Here is a 22,303-nt window from a genome sequence, read left to right on the forward strand (position 1 = left end):
TAATATATCTGACTGTATTTCAAAGTTGTTGATTGTAAACAAACTTTGTTGAAGAAATAAAATCACATGACAAGATATCAGAGTGATACTATAAATCCATTTTGTTATTGTTGCCACACTTCACATTTTTGGAACTCAGAATTTAGCTCATGGTGTACAAAACTTGTAAAAATTTATTGCAAGCGTGCCTTTGTGTAGAACAAAACTGGTGTCACAAAAGTAGTTCCCTGTCCCATGCAGAAATACAGGTGTGTAGGTCTCTGTGTGAAGAGGTCACACACCTGCATTTCCTGAAAGACTTGGCTGTTACAAAATTGCTCTGAGAAGTTAAAAAAAAAAAAAAAAAGGAAAAAAAGGAAAAAGAAGAAAAAAGCAATTGCAGTTTATGCTTTACCTCCGGAATTTACATTTTCAACATAAATTTCTAGAATTTTAAAGAGTATGGAACTTGCAACAGAACTGCAGCCGCTGATGTGAGCACAGCCCATTGGATTCGTTTTGCAAGCACTCCGGCAGCTAAGGCCAATCTTTGTGTTTGGTGCAGTCACTGCATTTGATGGAATGTCAGTTGCACATTTTTAATGGAAAATTAAAACAAAACATGGATGGGAAGAAGATTCCTTTTCCAAAATTTCCATCGTTCATGTCTCTCCTGTGGCACTTGAGACCCACTCCCTTGCTGTGTTGATGTGCAACAGAGCTTTGACCCCCCCGGTCTGCAGCTACCGCACGTGTACAGCGTGAGCAAGGGAGTGGAGTGAGGCCAGTGATGGAGCTACAGCAGGGCTTATGCAGCAAAAGCAGCTCTGCGGGGTGGTTGTGTTAAACATCAGCCTTTTATTTTTCATTCAAAGGCAGCAGGGGAGGGGGAACGTGCATGCTGGAAATATAAGTTGGAAGGGATCATCGGGCTCCTCTCCCTCTGCATGCCCAACTTCTCTGCTTCCCTCTGCCTCTTCCAGTGTGCTGATCCCCCTTAAAATCCTCATTTATCAGACCGTACCAATTAGCCTCACATATAGTGGATCGATCTCTGGCACAAATCTTAGTTTTGTTGTCTCCAATCTCACCCCAGAACATGGGGTAATGTTATTTTTAATTTCTCTATCGAAATGCCAGGCAACGATTTGGCTTATAAATAGAGGCGAAGTCCAGGTTGCAAAAGTAAGTCTGAGACCTGGAATACGTTTTCCATCAAATGAGTAACTCGGTTTCATGGAGAGGTGTGAATTGTTCAGCACTCACGTTTTGCACACACCTTGACACACTTCAGTTGGAGCACAAGACCACGAAGTTACTTTGACGTCAAGTGGGTCGGGGTTCTGGACAGATAAACCTAGCATACGGGGCTTTGCTTTACTGCTTCTAGGATTTTTGGTAGGTAGTGAAGTTAAGTGCTCTGTTTGACATTCAGAGCATGCTGTACATACTTGAAGAGCAGAAGCGTTTGCTAGCTTCTTCATTTTAATGAACAGATGTGCCAGGGCTGGAAGCAAATTTTATGGGCCTGGCATGTTCCTTTCCCTAGTAAAACTTAATTTGGCTCCCTCTGGAGTCCCCGTCCTCACCAGGTGTGAGATCAGCCAGGCTGTTTCTTTTTGCCTCGCATCTGTTTGCCCAAGGAGCTCAGATCCCAAATTGCACTATCTCTCCCTGTTTGCTTATCTGATCAGGTCTTGAATGTCACAGCCCTATAAGAAGGTGTTACGGTCCTTTACCACTAGGTTCTTCATCCAGATCCCCGAAGCACTCCGGGATTGTTGCATTTACATCAAATGAGCACTTTTGCAGCGTGATGTTTTTTTATGGATAAGGTTTTTGCACTAGACATTGTGTGGACCACCTTGACATCTACTGCTAGCAGTTATTACTTCAGAAGAGTGACACAAAAGGGATTTACCACTTAAGGCCTTTTCGTGATACCTAACAGCTGCTCACCAGACCCATCAGAGTGGTGAGTGTGTGAAGGGTTTAAAAAACCCAAAAGCACAACTCCGCAGCCCCACAAACCAAATCCAATCCCCTCTCTTTGACAGCGATGCAGAGCTGAGGAATGTTTCAGCCATTCCAGTGGGAGCAGCGGGAGGGTGATGCTGAGATCTGCCCCGGGTCCACACGAACCCGATGGGGCAGCATTAATGGGGCAAAGCAGGCAACACCGTCACAGTGACTGCAATTAGTATAGGCTTCCGAAACAATACCCTGTTTCATCGGCGATTTGCCAGGTAGCAGGAAGGATCAGCAAAGTAATACTGTAAAAGCAAAGGGAAAGGCCGGCTCTGCGTTGTCACCTCTCCCAGACTGACCGAGAACTAGTGGGATGATTTGGCTGGGCGTGCTCCCAGTGCAAGGAACAAGGGAAGCAAAGCGTAGGACAGGGAAGCTCTTCAGGGCTAGATTGCTGAAGAGAAAGAAAAGGCTCTCAAGAGGAGAGAAGAGACCCTTTTTGTACAAAAGCACAGGTATTTTCAGCTGTTCCCCCAGCACTGAGATGCTTATGCAGGGGGTTTTCCAGTTTGAGTTCACAATGCTTGTGGAAGGAAAGGTAGGTTTGGGAAGAGCCTTTACAAGGAGGAATATATACCAAGTAGCACTGGTGGTAGGCTTGCATTTGAGCAGATGACGACATGATCTGTCCGTGCACAGTACCCTAGTTAATGACAGGCCACGTACACAAATGTATTGAACTTGGAGTTCCTCGCCTTCCACATCACTGCTAACATTCCTTTGCTGCTTGCACATTTTTCTCAACCAGACTGAGATGAGCTCTTGTTTTACAAATCACTAATTTCACATCAGCAACAGCAACGAGGAAGTGCCATGGCAAGCTCCACTACAGAGATGGCTGGAAGACTTCACATAGTCTGAGTAATTATTTGTTTGGACTTCACATTGATGACTGGAGTATAGCACAGCTTCAGATTCTCTGTGTATCTCCTCTAAGCTCCTCTAGGCAGGCTGGGCTGCTGTTTTATTTGGTTTTCTCTTACCTTCAGGACATCTTGGTTTTGACACATGCTGGCCTATGTGGAGCAAAGAACCTGCGCTGACAAAGTCCTACAGCCCCTGCTGAAGAGCAGGACGATGTCTGTCATGCTTTCATCTCAAATTTGGAAAAGTGCATTTGAACAAGAAAATGCAAAACATGGACTTAATGAGCAAGACTGCAAGCTCCACTTCACAGTTTCATCACCTGTGCTGTGCCTCAGTGTCTGATTATGGAAGTGGAAGCTTCTGTCTGAAGGGATAATGACAGCTGATGATTACCGGTGGTGTTAAGAGCACTTTCCAATCCTTGCATGGAAAGAGGCAGACATGCAGAATTACCAGTGCAGCATAAACCCCCACTCACCTCTGCAATCAGCCACAGGACTAGTGGATGCTAAGACATGTAAGACTGAGCCACTGGAGGCCCCCCTCAACACCAATCAGCTAAAGACAGACTGCTAAATAAATGGTAGAAGAAAAGTAAGATCTCTTCAGGAAAAAAAAAAAAAGCCACGTAAGTGTAGCTGAAGGTGAAGAATGGGAATGCTGTTTTGAGTTGCTGTTCGTAATGTCAGTCTGGAAAGAGCTAAATTCATTTTTCTCTAGGAATTGTCTGAAGAAAACAAAGTTGTAGCCATTAGTGACATTGGACGTCTTTAAATTGGCATACTCAGACTACCTTGCAAATGAAGATGGGCCGGGGCTAGAGAAAAGAAATGGAAAACAGAGACAAGATATTTTTCAGTTGTGCCCTAGTGTCGAGTGCACAAATGGGCTGAAGTAAAAAGTGGCAGAGTTTCTGCAAGCCCTTGAAGCTTTTTTCAGCTAAGACATCAGCAGTGGAAACCATTTCACAGTGGCTTCTAAGCTCTTGTGAGTGTTATATTACACACTGGGAAAAGAAATGCTTTCCAAGAACAGCTCGCGGCAGGACAGACATTTCTTGAAAGAAGTCCTGTGCATAGATGGTGGTCAGTATGTCTCACTGATGGTCTCAGTTCTCTGAAACAAAGTTTGCATACCACCAATAAACTGTTTTCAGAAGTACACGTGAAGGAAAATTCAGTTCATCAGGAGAGACATGAGCCTTCCCGACCCCATGTCTATTTCAGCTTCAAACTCTTATTTCTCCCCCTGGAAAAATTTAGAAAAGTTCCTCTGTGACCTGTTTGGCATTTCCATTGTCTTTTAACTACTGTTGAGCTTTAAGATCTCTTACCCAGATTGTCTCAAGGATACAAAGAACTAAAGGAAACCAAAAAACTTGGCATCATATCACAAGCCATTGCACAATTAACACACACGCACACACTATAACTAGCATCCTCGCACTACTTTGAGACTAAATTCCTTCTTTTCCTTTAACTAGGGAGAAACTTTAGTGTTACGAGCAGGTGGGGAACCAAATCTGAGTGAGCCAGTTTGCAGGAAAGGAAATGCTACCGAATCTGAGCTGCAGTTAATAAACCTTTGCTCTTCTAAAATGATGAAATTTCTTCCTTAATTACTTTGCCTTGTTTGTAGGAACTTAGAGAAAGTGCAAGACGCTTTTTTAACAAGGAAAAATCCTAACTTTCCTCAACCCTATCCCCTCCAAGTCAACAGCTGGAGAAGATAAAGTTGAACAGTTATCTGTGGATATAGACTATGCTTTGGTGGGTTTCAGAGCCCAAATTCAGGCGTTTTGTACATATAAATATATATAAATATTTTTGCTTATTTATGGAATGTTTGTGCATGTTTAGGGCACCAGTTCAAAACGATGAGGGATGGTTAAGGCTAAGAAAATGAAATTCATTGCAAAGCTATAATTTTGTCTTAACGTTTCTCCTTTACAAAGGAGACTAAAGCATCTTCCCTGTAATAGTCAGCCACTGTGTAATCCCCCATCAACTCCAATTCTAGGGAAAACTACTCAGGACCCAGTCCCTGAGGCAAAAAGCTAGGACCTCGTCATTTGAGCTCAAGTAATCCACATAATTAAAAACATAACTTGGTGGAAAAATTAAACATTCGAAGGCCGTGGGCCTACTGACACCTGAAACTGAAAAGGCATTTTCTGAACAGGAAGGTGTAGAGCCAGGCCTTTGCGCATACACAGCAATGTAACAACTGGCAAAGGGTGCCAGATCTAGCTTGAGAGGGCCAGGATGTAGCTGGAGAGTGCTGTGTTTGCTCCTCAGAGGCACGAAGTGGCTCCCAGGAGGTCATGCGGGCCTCTCCATCTCTGCTGGGGGCACCTGCCTCTTGCACGTGCTCTGGCTCTGCGGGGGTTCAATGCAAGGAGGCCGGGCTCCCAGCAGCTACTCTTTGTTCCAGTTGTCAGACCAGCAGAGTTCTTGCCAGACCTTTCCTCGCTGCCCTAACTCTGACTACTCAATAAATTTGCAGGGCTTAATGATGTTGTAGTTACTCTTCCTGCTGTAATGAAGTCTGGCGTTGGCTGAGCCAGCAGTAAGAGCACCATTTGTCTTCAGGTACCTCTGTGGAGTTTCCTAAGAAGCGGAAACTTGGACGTTTGCTGAACTTTTGTTTTTCACGCCTCATGCTAGCCTCTCTTCCACCCTCGAATATCTACAAGCCTGACAAGAAGCAGCCATGCCACATGTTCAGTCTGGAGAGGGGTGGCCTCATTTCCTGCTGGGACAAGATTTGAACTCATCCTTGGCCTCCTACATAGCCTGGCACTGCCGAGGACTAGAGCAATACAAACCCTCTCCTTCCTCCAGTGCACAAGGTTGTGTCCTTCCCCAAGCCTGTCTCCTGGGTGCAGACCTTGTGGACTGAGAGGTGAAGGCGGTGCTTAAGGAACCTGCTGGCAGGCAGAGCAAGCTGTGTGGGACAGGCTGTACTGCAAGCAGAACCACCATGGACCTGGCTGTCCCCTTGCTTTCCCTGCAGCCAGGTGAGATCTGCCTAAGTCTACTCCAAAAAATAGGACTTTGGTGGAAATCGAAAGCTGTCAGTGCAAGAATGCTCTTTGGGCTAGTCAGTAATTTACAAGCCCCTGCTGGACTCTTCTGTGATGATTTACAGGCTTTGCGCTTGCACAGTGCCTTGACATCTCTGATAACCATAAGAGTGAAATTTGGAGAGTTCAGAGGGTACTCGGTCGCCTCTCTCCAGACAGAAACATATAACCTGTGGAGTTACAGACTGATAAAGAAATAAATCAATTGCTCTATTCCTCTTACATCAGCCCAAGTCATTCTTTGGTAACACCTTCCAGAAAATGCCAGGCTTGTGGACCTAAAACCAGATGGTTCTTTAAGCAACGTGGTTGTGCCCTGTAAGTTAATGCCATTTGGTTTGTTTCCATCACTGCTAACCTTTAGAATATGGAGCTTTTTTGTTGATTGAGCTGTAGAATGTAGAAATCAATACTGTGTAGAGGGCATGGCAGCATTTCACCTCCATGTCAATTCTCTCCTGTTTCGGTCACATTCCCCTCTCTCTCTGTTGCCTTCCAAGGCTTCAGTGGCCTTCGGATTCCACCAACACCAAACCAGCCACTGGCACCAGCTCACCGTGATGCTCATCCTCTACAGTGCTACTCAGAACAGGTGAACCCTTTGAGCTTGCTCTGTTTTAGTTAGGTTTAACATCTGGTTGCAGTCGGACTTCTTTCTTTTTGCAAAACACAATGCTATGTTATTTTGCTAAACATGTAATCTGCTTAATTACAACTATTGTGGCAAGCCCAGCATTCTAGTAAGAAGAATACTTATAGAACATCCCGCAGTGATGATACAAAACACACTGCTATTACTGAATTATTTTTTTCCTGCAAACTGTGTGCCAAATGAAGTTCAAAAATGGACTTACAAAAGGAAAAGAAACAAATTGTTTTTCCTAAAAAACTTGAGCCCATTATGTCAGACTTTTAAGCAACATGTAAGATACAGTTGAAATAAAAAAAATATAATTGTTATACTCTCGTTTTTGATCTGTATACTGACCGTGGCAGTTACGATGTGAGGCAGTATTACTTCACTCTCTGGCTGTGTATAAAATGTTTCATTTCATCCTGGTTTAAAAAAAAATCAATGTCACGTTTTTCCATTTTAAATTCACTAATGTATTTGGTTACTTCTAATTTTGCTGTGTTCTAGCTGGGATCAAATTGCCTTATGCTTTTTTATTTTTTTAAGAAAACAAAATGGAAAGAAAAAGTTTAACCAGTTCTCAGTTCCTGGCTGCCTGCCTTAAAGGTTTTGCTTGTCAATATACTTGCTTAAGTGTTCGTGTCTCTGAACTGCTTCTTTTAGCACACTGTGAGGACAGCACTGATTCCCTACAAGGTGGTAGGCACTCTCAACCACAGCCCATGGTGCAGACTTACATTACTTGTCCCAGAATTGAGTAACTCCAAGTAAGGTGTACAGAGTTTTTTGCAATGCCCACCTGGGACTGCTGAGCTATCTCGGCTTATGACAAGCTCTTAGCCCAAGAAGGACTTTACAAGATGACCCTGTTCGACAAATAGTATTGAGAGATAACGAATTTAAGTCCGTTTCTGGTGTACAGATACCCACGGGGCATTCACTTATGCAATTTTTTGTCAGCTTTTCTTGTGGCACTTTCTGTAGAACATGTTTACATCCAGCTGCTACTAGGAACAAAGTTTCCACCTCTCTAGTGGCATCACTTGGCATTTTTGGATAAGGACAGCACTGGTGGTGTCAGAAGTTCCTTGCTTTGCTGTTCCAGGTGTGGTATCTTCTTCTGCTTACCTTCCTCCCCCTGCCTATGCCACCAAGAACATTGCATCAATGGGAGGGTGAGGTGTCTTCCAAGCCCAGGAGCTCCTTTACAAGTCTTTCACCGAACTGTGCACGGCTATACCTTGTCACGTGGTAGGCCTCTGACATTTTGTAGAGGATGTAGGCATTGTTTATAGCGATGCTGATGGCAAACCAGAACACTTGTTGCCAGGTCTTGTTTGGTTTGTGAGAAATGAAATACCTAGAAAGCCAAGAGAGAAAGAAGAAGTAGAAAAAAAAAAAAAAAGTGGTATTCAGCCATCACTTCCATCTGGGAGGCAAGAAATAACCCTGGAAAAAGATTCCTGCAGTCCCAACGGGGAAGCAGGACCACAGCTTACTGCCAAGTGCAAGTATTAAAGAATTTTGTACAACGCATTTGACAATCATTTACAGTTAGTTATCTGTCTCGTTGGTTTTGTAAATTTCTAGTAGTGACTTGCTCAAAGAGCCAAACCTCAGCAACCCTTCCCTCTGTATCGCTGCACATAAACAAGAGTAATGATGCAGACTCCTAGAGCTTGCCTGTGACAAACATCCAAGTAATGGGAGCTGTGGGTCTGAATCCCTCCAGATTGTAACTTAAAATTGCGCCCCCCTCCCAAACTCAGGCCTATTATGTTGCAGTTCAGGGAAGACTGCTCATGCCTCTCCTCTCGTTTATCTCGATCGTAAGTGAAGAATGATTTCTGCTGTTGTCAACAGCACGTGGGAGGATGTGGGGGTAGAGCCAGAGCGTGCAGTGCTGGTACGTGGAGCACCTCCTCTCCATAAGGCAGGAGAACTAGGAAGGACTGACAACCTTATATTTAGGTTCTGACTAATTCCACGACTACCAGAATATTCTCTTCAGTCATACGATTTCCCACTTCCCTACTTTTCATTTTTTTAGCAACCATTTAAATCTACTACCTCATCTCTTTCTTGTACCGCTTTCCTCAGACCAGATCCCAACACTGGTCTCTAACAACCGCCTCCTCCTCTTTCCTATCTTATGCTCCATTCTTGCTGCTTTGCTCAGAACTGACTTGGAAAATCCCTGCTGCTTTTTCTCTTTCCCCAGTTTTTAGCTCTTGAAATCTTCTGCACCTCACTGCTACTCCCACAGCCAAGCTTCACCACTGCTATTCTTGTGTCTGTTTCTCCCCATTACATTAAGAGCTAGCCAAGAGGCCCACAACTGGAATCCCAGAGCCAAAATATCTAAATTCCCATGAAAGGCTTACATTCTCCCAGTTTACCTAGATCAGGTTTCCATCTAAAACTGAGTATCCTGTTCTTCTGGCTCAAGGTGACACAAATTTCATCAGGACAGATAACCACCTAAACACCTTATGATGATAAGGGTGGGGAGCTAGCCAGCCTGAGAGACTTGTAGACCTTTGCTGAATTCTCAAGCTAGCCTTGACTTTGATGTGGCCCAAAACATGACCAACCTGTTGGCTCATCTTCCCAACTCTTCTTACAGGTCATTTTCAAGATGGTAAGAACATAATGCTCTTAATTTTATTTTATTATTTTTTTTTTAACTGGCGGAAGGGGCCAAAGCAACATTAGCATGCTTTTGGGGATTATTCATAAAGGTGAAAGTTAGGGGAGTAAAAAATTCAATGTGTGCAATGATGTACTCATTCATCTCCTCACGCCTGCAGAGATTCCTACAACACGGCTGGCAATGCAGCTATCCCCATTGTGCAGAGCCAGCTTCTGATCTTTGACTAAAACAGGAGTTTTGTCAGAGATGAATTAAGTGAAAGTAGGTCTGGGCTCTCAGCTGCCGCTCAACATGGAGAGCTCAACCAGTCCAGCCATAGGGAAGGAATGAAAGAAACACATCCACACACAGACATACACATCCTTATTCTCACTTACTTGCTGTATTTGTCGTCGTATTTGCAGATATAGCTAAGGTGAGCAGCAAATGCTTCAACAGCCAAAGGGCATGGAATTTCTCCACTTTTTCTCTTAATTATAACTCCTGCATAAATTAAAAACATAACAGATTTTATTCCATGTGATAGGTTTAGCAATTTAAAGATACATAGTTTATTATAAAATAAACCTTATTGCTGGTTTCTGTCTTCAAATTGGGAAGTGGTTCCTCTGTTATCTGTAACAGAGATGCTAATTTGATTTTTTTTCCATTGGTAGTATATTGAACAAGGGAAAAGGGAAGAAGAGGGATCATTATTCAGTCAGAGATGCTTCTACCTGCTTGTAGAAGAAAGGATGAATAAAATAAACTTGCAGTACTTTATTGAGGAGTCCATTCCCTGATTTTTGACTTCACGTTCCTTCAGGGTTTCATGGTTGGCTCTCAAAGGACCGTCTCTTGCTCCATGCCTGTAGCTTACTGTCTAGTGGGGATCCCTGCTCTCTCCCAGGCACAACAGTATTTTTCTCTGGGTCTAGTGAAGCACAGGCTTGGTTGCATCCTTTCTCAGCACTGTTTCAGTACAGATACAATTCTGGGCTTTCTCATTTCTCCAGCCTTCAAGCTCCCATTGCCTGGATTCTGCAAACTCTTTTACAATCGCCCTTAAAATGCTCCTCATGATTTGATTGCAGACTTCACCATTCCATTCCTTCAGCTGGAAGTCTCATTCCATCCATTATCTCTGTCAAGCCCCCTGTGCTGTCCGGGCTGGCAGGCTCTATTTTGAAGCAAGACTTATGACACATACTAAATGTCATGCTACATCTGAGCCGCGCAGCAATTTATTTCAGTTTTTTAAAGTCTGATTTTTCCGGCGTCCAAAACGATACCGCCTCTGAATTGTTCAACAATTCTCCTTTCAACTCCGTACCCCCAAACTGGGTGTAAATGTTCTTCCTCTCCTCCCCCTTCTCTCTTTCTCCCCCTCTTTTCCCTTCCAGAATTTATATTTCCTTTTGCAATTTGCTTTGTATTCGTGATCCTTAAAAATGCATTGTGCTGGCAGCTCTGTGGGCATCACACACTCCCTCTCACTTTTTATTATATTCTGTGCAACATTCCTCTGTATTGAGACCATAAATATCTTTATATGCACATTATTTTTATAGCCGTTCCTGCGTTTGTTCTGCAGCCACAGGGCCATCCCTCCAGGGAGGCAACTGCTGGAGCCGGGTTGTTTTTAGCTGCAGGTCTCTGTGGCGAGCAGCCCCAAGCAAGCTGACTCACCGGCACCTCCGATGAGTTATTTCCCCTCCTGGTCCTCCCCCAGCAGCGCTGTGCTCCGTCCCTGGCAGCCCTCCAGGGGAACACACCGCCTGCTCTGCAGCCCCGGCCTGCCTTTGCCTGCGTGCTGCTCTCCCTGGTGCAGGCTGCTGGCATCAGCTTCGGGTTTGGTGTTTTTTCACCCTGTAAAAACTCCGTACCCGGGATCCTGAGATTAGCCAAGACCCAGGGGGTCTGTTGGAAAGTTTCTAGCCAGTACGCTTGTCAAGCAAAGCTTGGGAAATGGCAGCCTAAATGAAATAAGCAGAAAGACAAGGGCATGTGTGTTTGTTTCCTTAAATAGTTAAGTTTATGCCAATCCATAATTTTTGGAGCTAGAATCCTGCTTTTTTAAAGTGAAGGCTCAGTAATATCAGCACTTACTTCCCCCTTGGCAAGCGCGAAGATTTCATAACATAATATAACAGAGTGGGCACTGCGTGTTCCAAGTGCTATACGGCTTTTTTCAGGACTTGAATTTGTTCCAGTTTTTTATCAGAACTGCAGCCAGGCAGGTTCGTACGAGGTCTCATGTTCATGGTCTTCCCCTCAGAGCCCCACTGGCCCCTTCCTCCCTCTCACCGTGCTTGGACGTAACCCTGTGAATTTATTCCCACAAAGGACGCATGGAAATTCAAGGTTAAAATCCTAAGCTACCCTGTCCTCAAGCATACTTTTTAATGTTAACCTGCTTTCCCCAGACTTTCCAGTTCTGAGCCAGTCTCACACTTCCAGCTCCTCCAGGGCTAAGAATCACACTGGGGCTTGCTCGTACAATAGTTTCATACAGCTGCAATGCCTCCACAGCATCTCCCATCTTTTTTCTTCCAGCTGCAGGGTCCTCAAGGCAGGGTGGGCAGAAAAGGTACAGGCAGCAAGGAGAAGCTATTGAGAACTCCCTAGGGAAACCGCAGCCCTTGATACTGGCTGTGTCAGTAGGATTTTATTAGTAGCTGGTTCCTGATGCTACTTCTTTGCTCCCAGCTTTCTCATCATTACCGCTGTCTCCTCTCCAGCTGCCTCTCCATGCTTCCCTTGCCTCTCTTTAGCTTCCTGTCTAGTCCATACCCTAAGTGTTAAACCCTGTTTCTACCTCCAATCACTGATGGGATGCTAACATGCCACTTGCAGCTATTTGGTCCTTGCCTTCTGCACATGGGGCCCAGACTTCATTTTCTGTCCTTAGCTATTGTCCATTTAGCATCTAAGCAGAGCGGGCTGGTGAAGAGCATCTCTGAAAGCTCTTCTCAAAAATAAGCTGCCTCTCCAAAAGATCTGGGGTTCAACAAGTTTCTGCCTGAAAGGAAGCAGCCCAGCCCCTTAACAACTTGCAGAGGAGCTGCTGCTTCCAGCTCTGCACGCTGCCAAAGCCATGGGATTTCCAGGGTCTGCACTGGGCTGGGAACCCTACATGGCAAACAGGGCCCTGCTTCCTGAGCACCAGGGACCTTGAGGCTCCTCCCTGCAGGTCAGAAAGCCCAGGATTCCCCAAGTTCCTGGCCATCCTGCTGTGCAGCAAGTGAGCTTGCTGCCTGCCCCATTCTGCTTTGCACAGAAAAATAGAGGTTTTAGTTATTTCTAGAACATCGTCCTGGAGCTGCTGGGAAAACAGACACCAGACTTTGACTGCAAACAAAATGCAGCCGTGTCCCACAGATGGGGAGGTTTGGACCAGCACATCACCTGCTTTAGATTAAGGGTAATTTTTTACTCCCTGGGGGTCACAATCTCTTTTGACTTCTCAGTATTTCTGCAGAATAGGCAAAAGGGAAAAATTCAACTCAAGCTAAAGCTTAAGGGAAATTAAAAACCCTGCTGAATTTTGTTCTAGGCAGAAAATTCATACTTGTTAGCAGCGTAAGCAGGACTTTTTTGCAAGACCAAAGAAATAAGACTCATCCTTTAGCATCTGAGGTGATGTATTATGACACACCGGTTCAAAACATCCATAATAAATAATGTGCTGCGTCTAAGAATAGTATTCATAGATCACCTCTGACAAGTGTACTGCCCTCCTGGTGCCTCTGGCTTGGGTGGGATTTGTACTCTAAGTACTTGCAAGATTTACCTTCTTCTCTACCTTCCTTTCAATTGCAATAAATAGTTCACTATTAGCTACATCTATCCTAGGTCTTGCTCTGAACATCTCATCATCTGTGTTTTTACGTTTTCTTTTCATGGCCTCCTCCACCCCCATCAATGTGTATGCTCAACATGGAAACACACGATTTATTGGCAAGTGTTCCCACTGGCTCCAGTCTCTGTCTGACTGCCCTGTATGGGTTTTATTTCCATTTTTCCCTACCTCCTCTCCCATTTAACACACCTGCCCAGCCGGCCTGCACGACAGGCTTGCTTCAGGGAGCACAAATTCTTACTCTTCCTTCTCCTTGTTTACATCACTTTGAGGAGACTTTGGTGATCAAGCTTCAAGTTGGTTTAAACCAGCATTGCTGCACTGACTTCAGAGATGCCAAATTAGAGGCAGGCAATCTGGTCTCCTATCTTCCCGCTGAGCCTCCATCTGTTCTCAGATCTTCACTCGAGACTCTCTTCCCCCTGGCATGGCTCTGAAAAGCCAGCCTCAAGTTTTCTGCTCTGATTCACCCTGAACTATTTTGGTTGTTCCCGCAAGCATTCGGTGAGCAAGGTATTATGCAGGTCCTGCCCACCACACGCACAGGTCCTAATCAGCGGACCTTAAACCACCTCACATATGCAACCTACAGTCCTGTCCATGCTAAAACCTGCCCAAGGTCACTCACAGGCACAACCATTCACACTGCTCTGTGCTGTGCTGAGGGCCACCACTAGCTCAGAGTCTCTTTGAAAGGGGCAGTTAACACGGATGCTCACAAACAGAAAAGTTTTCTAACTCTCTTTTTCGTAGCATTTATGGATTTATACATTTATGAAACTGCAGGCTCCACACTAGCACGTATCAACCAGGTGACATTTAGTGATATCTCATCCATCTAGAGCACTTGGCGAAGTTCAGACAAGAAGCAGCATAAACCCTGACTGACTGCTCACGTGGGTGGGCACTGCTCCAGCGACTGGTTTCGGCAGCAGCACTGCAGCTTCATTTTTCCTTTGCGTGCTTGTTTTCAGCATCAGCATTCAGACACCAGCCCGTACATGTCACTAAGCCCTCACTGTGCAGTACAGAGGGAGGAGAGGAGCCCAGCAAAAACCCTCAGGATCATCCCCGCTTTGCCAAGGAAACAAGCCTTGTGGCAAGGCGTTGGAAATGCAAAGGCATGGATGGGTGACCGAGGTTCGAACTCAGTTCTTCACCCCAGTGCACAAGGTGCACAGTACTTGTACGCCTTCACCTGCCTAGGGTTCACTTGGGTTATGAGCAGCACACATGAGCAGGGACGTTGTCAGCTTCCCAGCTTATTGTACAGCAATTCATGCCTTCTGCAGTCTAAATGCACATGTAAGAGTCACTCAGGGCTCAGAACATGAGTGTACGTGATGTCTGTGACTTGGTGGCTTTACAATCAAAGGTTTAGGTTATTCTTGTCTGTCTCAGCATAGCTCTGAATAACAAAAATTAGGAGAAACTGAAGCAACTTTTTCATTGAAATTGAGTTTCAAAGAGTTCGCTCATCATATTACATCTTATAGACGTTTCCAAACCATCTTAAAAACATTTGTGTATTTTTGTAAAGGGAAAGATTTCAGGCATTAAGAAGGTCTTTGAACCTTCATTTGAACTATCCAAGTTATCTGTTTCGGTTTCTTTTCATCAGCTGCTAAAATCAATTTAACATATAACAGGAAGCCTTAATCATATTTACTTCTGGCAAAACGACATTTGTTTGTGACTATTTTTTTTTACTGGATAAGATAAATTAATTGTCGGATCTGCTCAGAGTTCTAAGTACATCATGACATTTATTAATTTTTCTGTAGCAACAATCCTACAAGATGCTTTGCAAACGTGGCTAGTGTAAGTGTTATACAAAAATAACACCCTTCTTCCCTCCTCTGACTATCAGCAGAGATATCATCTTTATACCTAAAGGATGCAGCCTCTACCAGCTCAGGCAAAGGAGGCTGCATTAGCAATAGGCTTTCACCTTTGTATGGGAAACAACCGTAGCTGTAAGAAGACACAAAAGGCAAGTCGTCACCAGTGCAACCATTTATCTAGGATATTGTGATCAAGCTCTTTGTTCAGGCTTATTACCAACCTCTGTGACTCATCTTACCTTGCCACTTAAAGCACGTGCACTTCCCAGATGAGCAGTACCAACACCGCTTACCTTGTTGAACCGGTGAGTAGGCGTTAGTCAGGAAACGGAAGTGCCCTTTATTGTACCAGCAGATCAGGGACATGTTCCCCTTCATCCTTATTCTGTACTGTCCTCTGGACGGGGGAGTGTCGGGGTTGTTCAGCATGGATGGAGGTAGGCCTGTGCAGTCACTCTTCCTGGTGCTCAGCAACCCACAGCAGTAAATCGCTGCACATGGAGAAAAAACAACATTCCCTATCAGCAAACCTTTGCATAGACCCAGAAATCAAGAGCAGTGGAGCAAGTCTGGGTGACCTAACTAGAGAAATAGCTTGTCCACAATGTTCTAGTTGAACAAACACTTCAGCCAACTGGCCTTCTCCTGCAGTAACATTTAATGTGTTATTTAACATACCTAACATTTGTGTCCTACCTGAATGGCTCTGGAAACTGAGACAAGGGCGGAAAACCTGCCCTCAAAAGGAAATGTATTGACATCTCCTGCACTGACACAATGCAGTGACAAGGAGAAGAATGCAGGGTGTCTTCCCGATAATGACATCTATAATCTTCGTAATATTCTGCACAACATCTTTTAAATTGGACTGAGAAATATAAGCTGTGATATGCATTACAGAACAAATCAGAATTTATGATCCAAGAGAGTCTTTGATGTTTAACTAAGAGAATAAATTGTGGAGGGAGCAGGAATGGAGGGAAAGCTATAACATCTTTGCCGTTAACTGAAATAAATTCTCCTACATAACTCCCATTATGCTTTTAATAATATACACAGCTGACAAACTCGTTTAATCTACTGCTTCACTGTGCCGTCCAGTTCTTGTTCTTCAGCTTGGCATTCCTTGCACCTGAATAATCTGGTTTGTAAGGGAAATACTTGTTAAGCAGTTAAGAAAAAAAAAACTAAAACATGGGTTTAATTAAAAAAAAAAAGAAAGAAAAAAGCATATTCCAAAGAATGGAGAGGATGGAAACACAAAGTCCCATGAAAACAGAGTTTAGGGAAAGGAGATAAAAAAAGTCCTGGTAGGTTTACCCTGGGTGGTCGCTGGGTGCCCACCCAGCCACTCTCTCATTCCCTTCCTCAGCAGGAGAGGGGGAGAAAAGACAAAGGAATGCTTGTGGGTTGTGATGAGCACAGGGAGATCACTCACTGTTACAGGCAAAACAGACTTGGCTTGGGGAAGATAAATTTAATTTATTGCCAGTTAATAACAGAGTAGGATTGTGAGAGCTAAACCCCCATTAAAATAAGCTTCCCCTTGTTCCAGCAAGCAGTGGCCTGGCTGAGTGAGCACTGATCCTGTTCTGCAGGCACTGGAGGCTCCGCACACAGGGCACCAGGCAGCACATTCTGCTGCTCACAGCTTCTTGGCCTTTTCATAGGTGAAAGAAGCAATGAATAAAATCTAACTCTGCAAATCACATCTCAATGCAGCCAGGTGGGGACAAGCGAGATTTTGCAACTACATTAATAATAAAAGTGCCTGAACTTGTCATCAGGCCATTAAATAATAATGGTCTACTTCCATTATTTCAGGAGAAAGGTAACTTCTTGAACAAGTTAATTAAATTCAAGGAAATCTTGGGTGGAAATTTCCCCGTTCTCCTTTGGTTTTGCTTCAACCCACCTGCGCGGAGAAAATAGATGGACATGGGCAGGTGACATCTGTGCACATCATCCACGTGGCAGCTATGGCCTGTGGTAGTTTAAAGCTTATCTGTCAGCTAAGATTGTTTGATCAAATTTTTCATCATGATTAATTTTCCACACTGGATAATTGCATATTTTTAAAGGCGAAATGTTAAGTCAGATTACAGTTTCTGGCTTCCCCAGAGCATGTTACCTATGATGTTTCCATTACGTGGCTCTTCTGCCTCTGTCTTTCTGGAACGACACAAGTTCTTGAGGGCGGGTGCAGCCTTTGCCCTTCATTCTTTTAGTGCTTGGTGAACTGAGCATATCCTCAATGGCTAAGGCTCACAGATATGACAGAAATACTAATGTAATAATTGCTAATACTCATGGATCATTTCAGTTTTTGTGGGCCTGTCTATGAGGAACTGAGACTTTCTTATCAGAAATTTGAGACGCTCATGTCAGAAGAAGGTCAACCATCACAGTGGTGGGGCTACTTTATTCGAGAGAGGAAAGCACTCGACTTGTTATTTCTAAGGAATGAATCAATCCCTGGAAATCCGTAAGTTCCCTCCACAAAAGACAAGAAATGTCTGATAGCAACAGGCTTAGAATCAATATAGCAGGAACTGCACCCCCAATCAAAGGCTTTTTTAAAAAAAAAATCTTGTCTTGCTATGATGTATACAAGCACTGGCAGTCACATTCCTGCAAACTTAGGCATTAACATACCAAACTGTTAAAAAGCTTTCTTTTAGCCAACAGTAAGATTTTCCTGCTCTGATAACACAATCCTGAGAAGTTTCCTTATCTGCCTAAGGTTTATGACTCACTAAAGGGTGCTACTAACTCTCTCCATAAGACTGCAATGGTACAAAACCAAGCTAATAACCACATTAATGTGCTACAGCTTCAAAATAGCAACAGCCATCTCTGCAATACCATAACAATAATTGTAGCCTTCCCTTTACTGCAGGCAGTAAGCCTGCAGAAAGCTTCCAGCAGATGTTTCAGTCCTCATACAGAATGATGGGAACCATTTCCTCACTCGGGAGCACGCAGTGTAACCTCCTTGCTACACAGCCCAGAAAGGTGCAACACTTCTGCAGATTTACTAGGGTCTCCTATCATGGATGACACCCTTAATCTATAGAGATTTTAAAAAACACGCGGTTACTATAGCAATAGAAGTAATAAAAACTAAGCCCATCTGGCTCAATGAAGTTTTTGCATTTAATTAAATCTGAATCACAACAGGTGTTTGCCGCATACATACGAGTCAGTGGAGACAGGTTCTCCTCCTCTGATCTTAAGCTGTAACTGCATATAAATGCAAAAATATAAGTTAGCTTGGGCAGTGACTAAAGCAAGTAGAGGAAGTATGGCATGGTCACTCAGGTTCATTCCTGAGTCTTCAGGCTCTGGAGAGCTTGTGCTGACAAGTGTTTCTCCACATCTTCATTTGTACCATTTGCAAAGGCACGAGCCAGTTCAGTTCCTCCAAGTACACATTCTTCAGTCCTATATCCTGAATGCAACATTGGGTTATGTCAGAATCAGCACAAGTGGGGGGCCTGTTGCAGCAGGATTCTGCAAAACTCCTGCAGGTGCCATGGCCACTCAGGCTGGCAAGTCCTGCAGCCTCTGCCAAGCCCAGCTGCTCTGCAGGACAGAGCCAGCTGCTCCTGCTGGTTCAGAAAGTGCAACAGGGACTTTCAGGGGTCATAACATTAAGGGAAGCACAGGACATGGGGCTTTGGGAGGTGCTGTCCTCTGCAGGTAACAACGCTTGCTTAGAGGGGAGAAAGGAATGTGCACTATGAATGACTGTCACAGCAAATAACAATGACAGCTGTCTCAAAGAAAAGAGAATTTAGGGCATTTCGGTGCAGGTTTCCAGTTCTATTCAGAGGCCAGAAAAAGAAATGTTTTGTATGTCCCCTGAAAAAGAGCTCTATTCAGGTTTTTGATTTTGAAAAAGATCAAAGTGCCCGGGCTTATTTTTCTGAAGCTTTCTCATCTCTTGGTATCTTCAAAAGCCTTAGAATTATGTTCACTGATATCCCTTTATATTACTAGACACATATTCTCTACCGTGGCACAGTGAAGGTGCTACACGGCAGGCTGTCAGAAAAGAACACCGTGTTTTTTTTGCAGTAATGCATGTGTGGCTTAGGAAAAGCAAACGGTAGTTGCAGGTCCACAAAACTCTTCATAGGATCACAGGATCCTATGGATGATAGACTTACTCAGGTGGGAAGGCAACTCAGGAGATAATCTCCAGTCCAAAGAAGGGTCAGTTCTGAGGACAGACAGGGCTGCTCAGGCCTGCTTTATCTTGTCTAGGCTTGAAAACTTCCAGGAACAGAGACTGCACAGCCTCCCTGTGCAGCCTGCTCTGCTGTCCTCAGAAAATCCTTGAGTTTAGTCTGAACTACTTCTTTTGTTCCAACTTAGGTCTGTTGTCTCTCATCCATCCACAAAGCACTACTGAAGAGCTGGCTTCATCCTCTTAATACCCTGCTCTGGGTACAGGAAGGCTGCTGTTGAGTCCTCCTGAAGCCTTTTCTTCTCTGGGCTGAACTAGTTCAGTTCCCTCCTCGGTACAGAACATCTGGTCCAGCCCCTGATATGGTTCACTTACCTGCAGGCTACACTCCTGCACAGCTCATGATAGTGCTGACCATCCTTGCTGCCAGGGCACGCTGCTGAATCACATTCAGCTCACTGGCAACCAAGAGTCCCAGGTGCTTTTTACCAAGATTTTGAGAGGAAATAATATATTTTTGGTGAGTGTCTCTTTCTAGATTTTCCAGAATTCCCTTTAGTTCCCTTAAATGTCAATTTAGGTACCAAAAAGTTTATCGTTTCTCAGCATTATCTTATTGAAATCTTCCCCTATCTCTCTGTCAAGTTACCACCACCACCACCCTCCCCTCAAAAGAATAATGTAAAGGAATTGTTAAGATGAACCCCAATTTTTTTCTGTTTACAGCTGTCACTGGGATCTCTCTATTTCTGCTACTGATCCTAACGCAGAAACTATTTTTTCTTGAAGAAGAAAAGTAAATTTGACAGTTTAAGAATGGATCTTGAACTGTCATGAACACCTCAGCACAGATGCTGTACTTTTCAAAAGGCTCTCATGCCTCTTCATCGTGGTGTGGCCCTGCTCAGGTGTAGCTGGCCAAGTCACGTACCACAAAAGCATTAAGGTCACTGCTGAAGGTGGCTGTGTGATACACTAGGAGAGAACTCTCTGCTGAGTCCAGGCTTCTCTGCCTGCCTCTCCCCAAACGTACAGTCAGTGCAGCAGGATCCCAGCAGGTGCTGGCAACCCGTTACCTGCTCTGCAGTGCAGTCAGCACACACCATCTCCTCCAGAGCTCTCACTGACTCTACCACTGCTTGACATCTCTGGTGTCTGATCTCTTCCAGTGTATCATAGTCCTTCCAGTTCAACACCCCCACCGAATCTGTGACCGAGCCCATAGTACCCCATGGCAAACACAGACAATCCCCTGTCCTTATTAAACATACAGACTACTGTGTTCTCACCATGATCTTCTTTATAAGGGAGTTCTAACTTATTTTGCAAAGACAGTAAATCTGCTGTCTTAGTGTCTGCCTCCCCCACCTCATAGTTTCACCCCTAGGAAAGCGATGGTGTGTACTGGATCATAAATTTAATTTTGGAAGCAGCTGTCAAATATCGTAAAATGTCTCAGGAAGCCATATAACAACTCACGAACCAAACTGAAATCAATATAGCATTAGCATATTAGATCAGACAGTAAGTCAAAACTGCATGTGGTAAGAAGTCATTATTAAATTTGATACCTGCTAGAAATTGTTAATTTGAATGATCTGTTCAGTGTAAAGACCATGAATAATTTACCCCAGTAAACAATTTGAATTATCTGTAAGTACTAAATGGGTTTAGTACCCAAGCACCTTTTCCACAGGGGCTGTGGACCATCTGGGTCATGCTGCATTGTCTCTGACCTCCCCCAGCTAAGCACAAATGGTGTGACTCAGAAGTCAATTTTTGTCTGCCAGTCTTTAAGTTTAAACCTGACACATCTCAAATATAAGGAGTATATGGGGTATCCTCTAGTTTTTTGACCAGCCAACTCCATTTTAGTTTTGGTAGTCTTAAAAATGTAATTGTTATAATCAACTAATAATAAAAATGGTTATTGACTATAGAACAGAAGAGAAGCCATCCAGTGTACCATAAATGTGCTTGACTTTTTCCCATCTGTCTATTTGCAGCATTTGGGAAACCCTTGACCTCTTTTGTGATAATACAGTAGTATTCCTCTGCACTCTGAGCTTCCAGTTTACCTAAAATAAATTAGGAACTAAGTCCTGCACAGAGCTCAGCAGACAGCTGTCGGTGCCAGAGCAGTCTGAAGTGCAGGAATGAGGGGCTCAGCTACAGCACTGTTATCAGCTGACTGGTGTTCTTGTTTGAGATAAGAATCAAACTGTTGTCTCGGTTCCAAGTCATTCCCTCTGCTTTGGACCACATTTCACTAATATAATGCCAGAGCTGGGTTTAATTTTCAGCAATGGAAAACATGTCAAAGGCAAAACTCAGTTGTCAGTGGTATGCTGAAAAGGGAAACAGCCCTGTGGCCTCCTTCTACGTGATGCATAATGGCAACCTCAAGTCTTAGTGCTGCAAAGGATCTACTGAATGCACTACGCTGACCCTGAAAGTCTGTGCTGACTGAAGAACTAGCTAAAAATTACACTGAGATAACTTTTAACTGATCATCAGAGTGCAAGAGCCTGTAATCCAAGGGAAGTCCTCAGTATTTCTCAAATAAGGTAGTATGGGGCTACTTCACATAAGGTGAAGGGGCATTTGACAGAAAGGATGTCCTGGGGTTGCTCTCTGCACCAGCATACTGGCTGGTAGAGCCACACTGACACAACGATGGGCATTCTGCTGGCAAATATGCTTTGGTCAATGTAGAGTTTATTATGCTTTCAAACTAAAAAGTTTCCTACCAAGGCATATTTGTACCAGCAAAAAGCTGAACCATGCTAGGGCTTTTGCAATGGCATAAAACTGTCGTGCAGAGAAGTCACATCTAACGGATATCCAAACAGCAAGGACTTCTAAGGCACACCTTGCAGGATTCATCCCAGCCTTAGTCTTTTACAGCAGGAACAGAAAAATTACAGGCAGCTAGGGCATGCCTTGAACAGTCCCCCAGGTCATGCAGAAGATTAGACCTCACATTTCTAAGGCAAAGAACAGAAGTAAGGGTTTTGAATACCCTTATTAAAAATGTTTTTATGTTCTCATTTTTAACTTGGAAGATTTAAAGAGCATAGACTCAACTTAGAAAGTCCTCTGCATAGTACCTTTCCATGAATGAGAGCTCTTCCTAGAGATGACCAATTTATTTGTACAGCGATATTTAAAATCTCACTG

At 44.0% G+C, this 22,303-nt stretch overlaps 1 protein-coding gene across 1 annotated transcript in view; it reads right to left on the bottom strand.

Moving 5' to 3' along the window:
- The window catches only part of PGBD5 (piggyBac transposable element derived 5), a 69,545-nt gene continuing 47,242 nt past the window's right edge, over positions 1–22,303 (bottom strand). The window contains exons 5-7 of the mRNA XM_068676813.1: positions 15,225–15,422; positions 9,624–9,729; positions 1–7,953 (exon numbers count right to left, since the gene is read on the bottom strand). Of these exons, the coding sequence (XP_068532914.1) occupies positions 7,758–7,953; positions 9,624–9,729; positions 15,225–15,422 (500 nt within the window). The 3' untranslated portion in view covers positions 1–7,757. The remainder of the gene's footprint in view (positions 7,954–9,623; positions 9,730–15,224; positions 15,423–22,303) is intronic.

The sequence above is a fragment of the Anas acuta genome, chromosome 3, assembly GCF_963932015.1.
Source record: "Anas acuta chromosome 3, bAnaAcu1.1, whole genome shotgun sequence".
Taxonomy (NCBI): domain Eukaryota; kingdom Metazoa; phylum Chordata; class Aves; order Anseriformes; family Anatidae; genus Anas; species Anas acuta.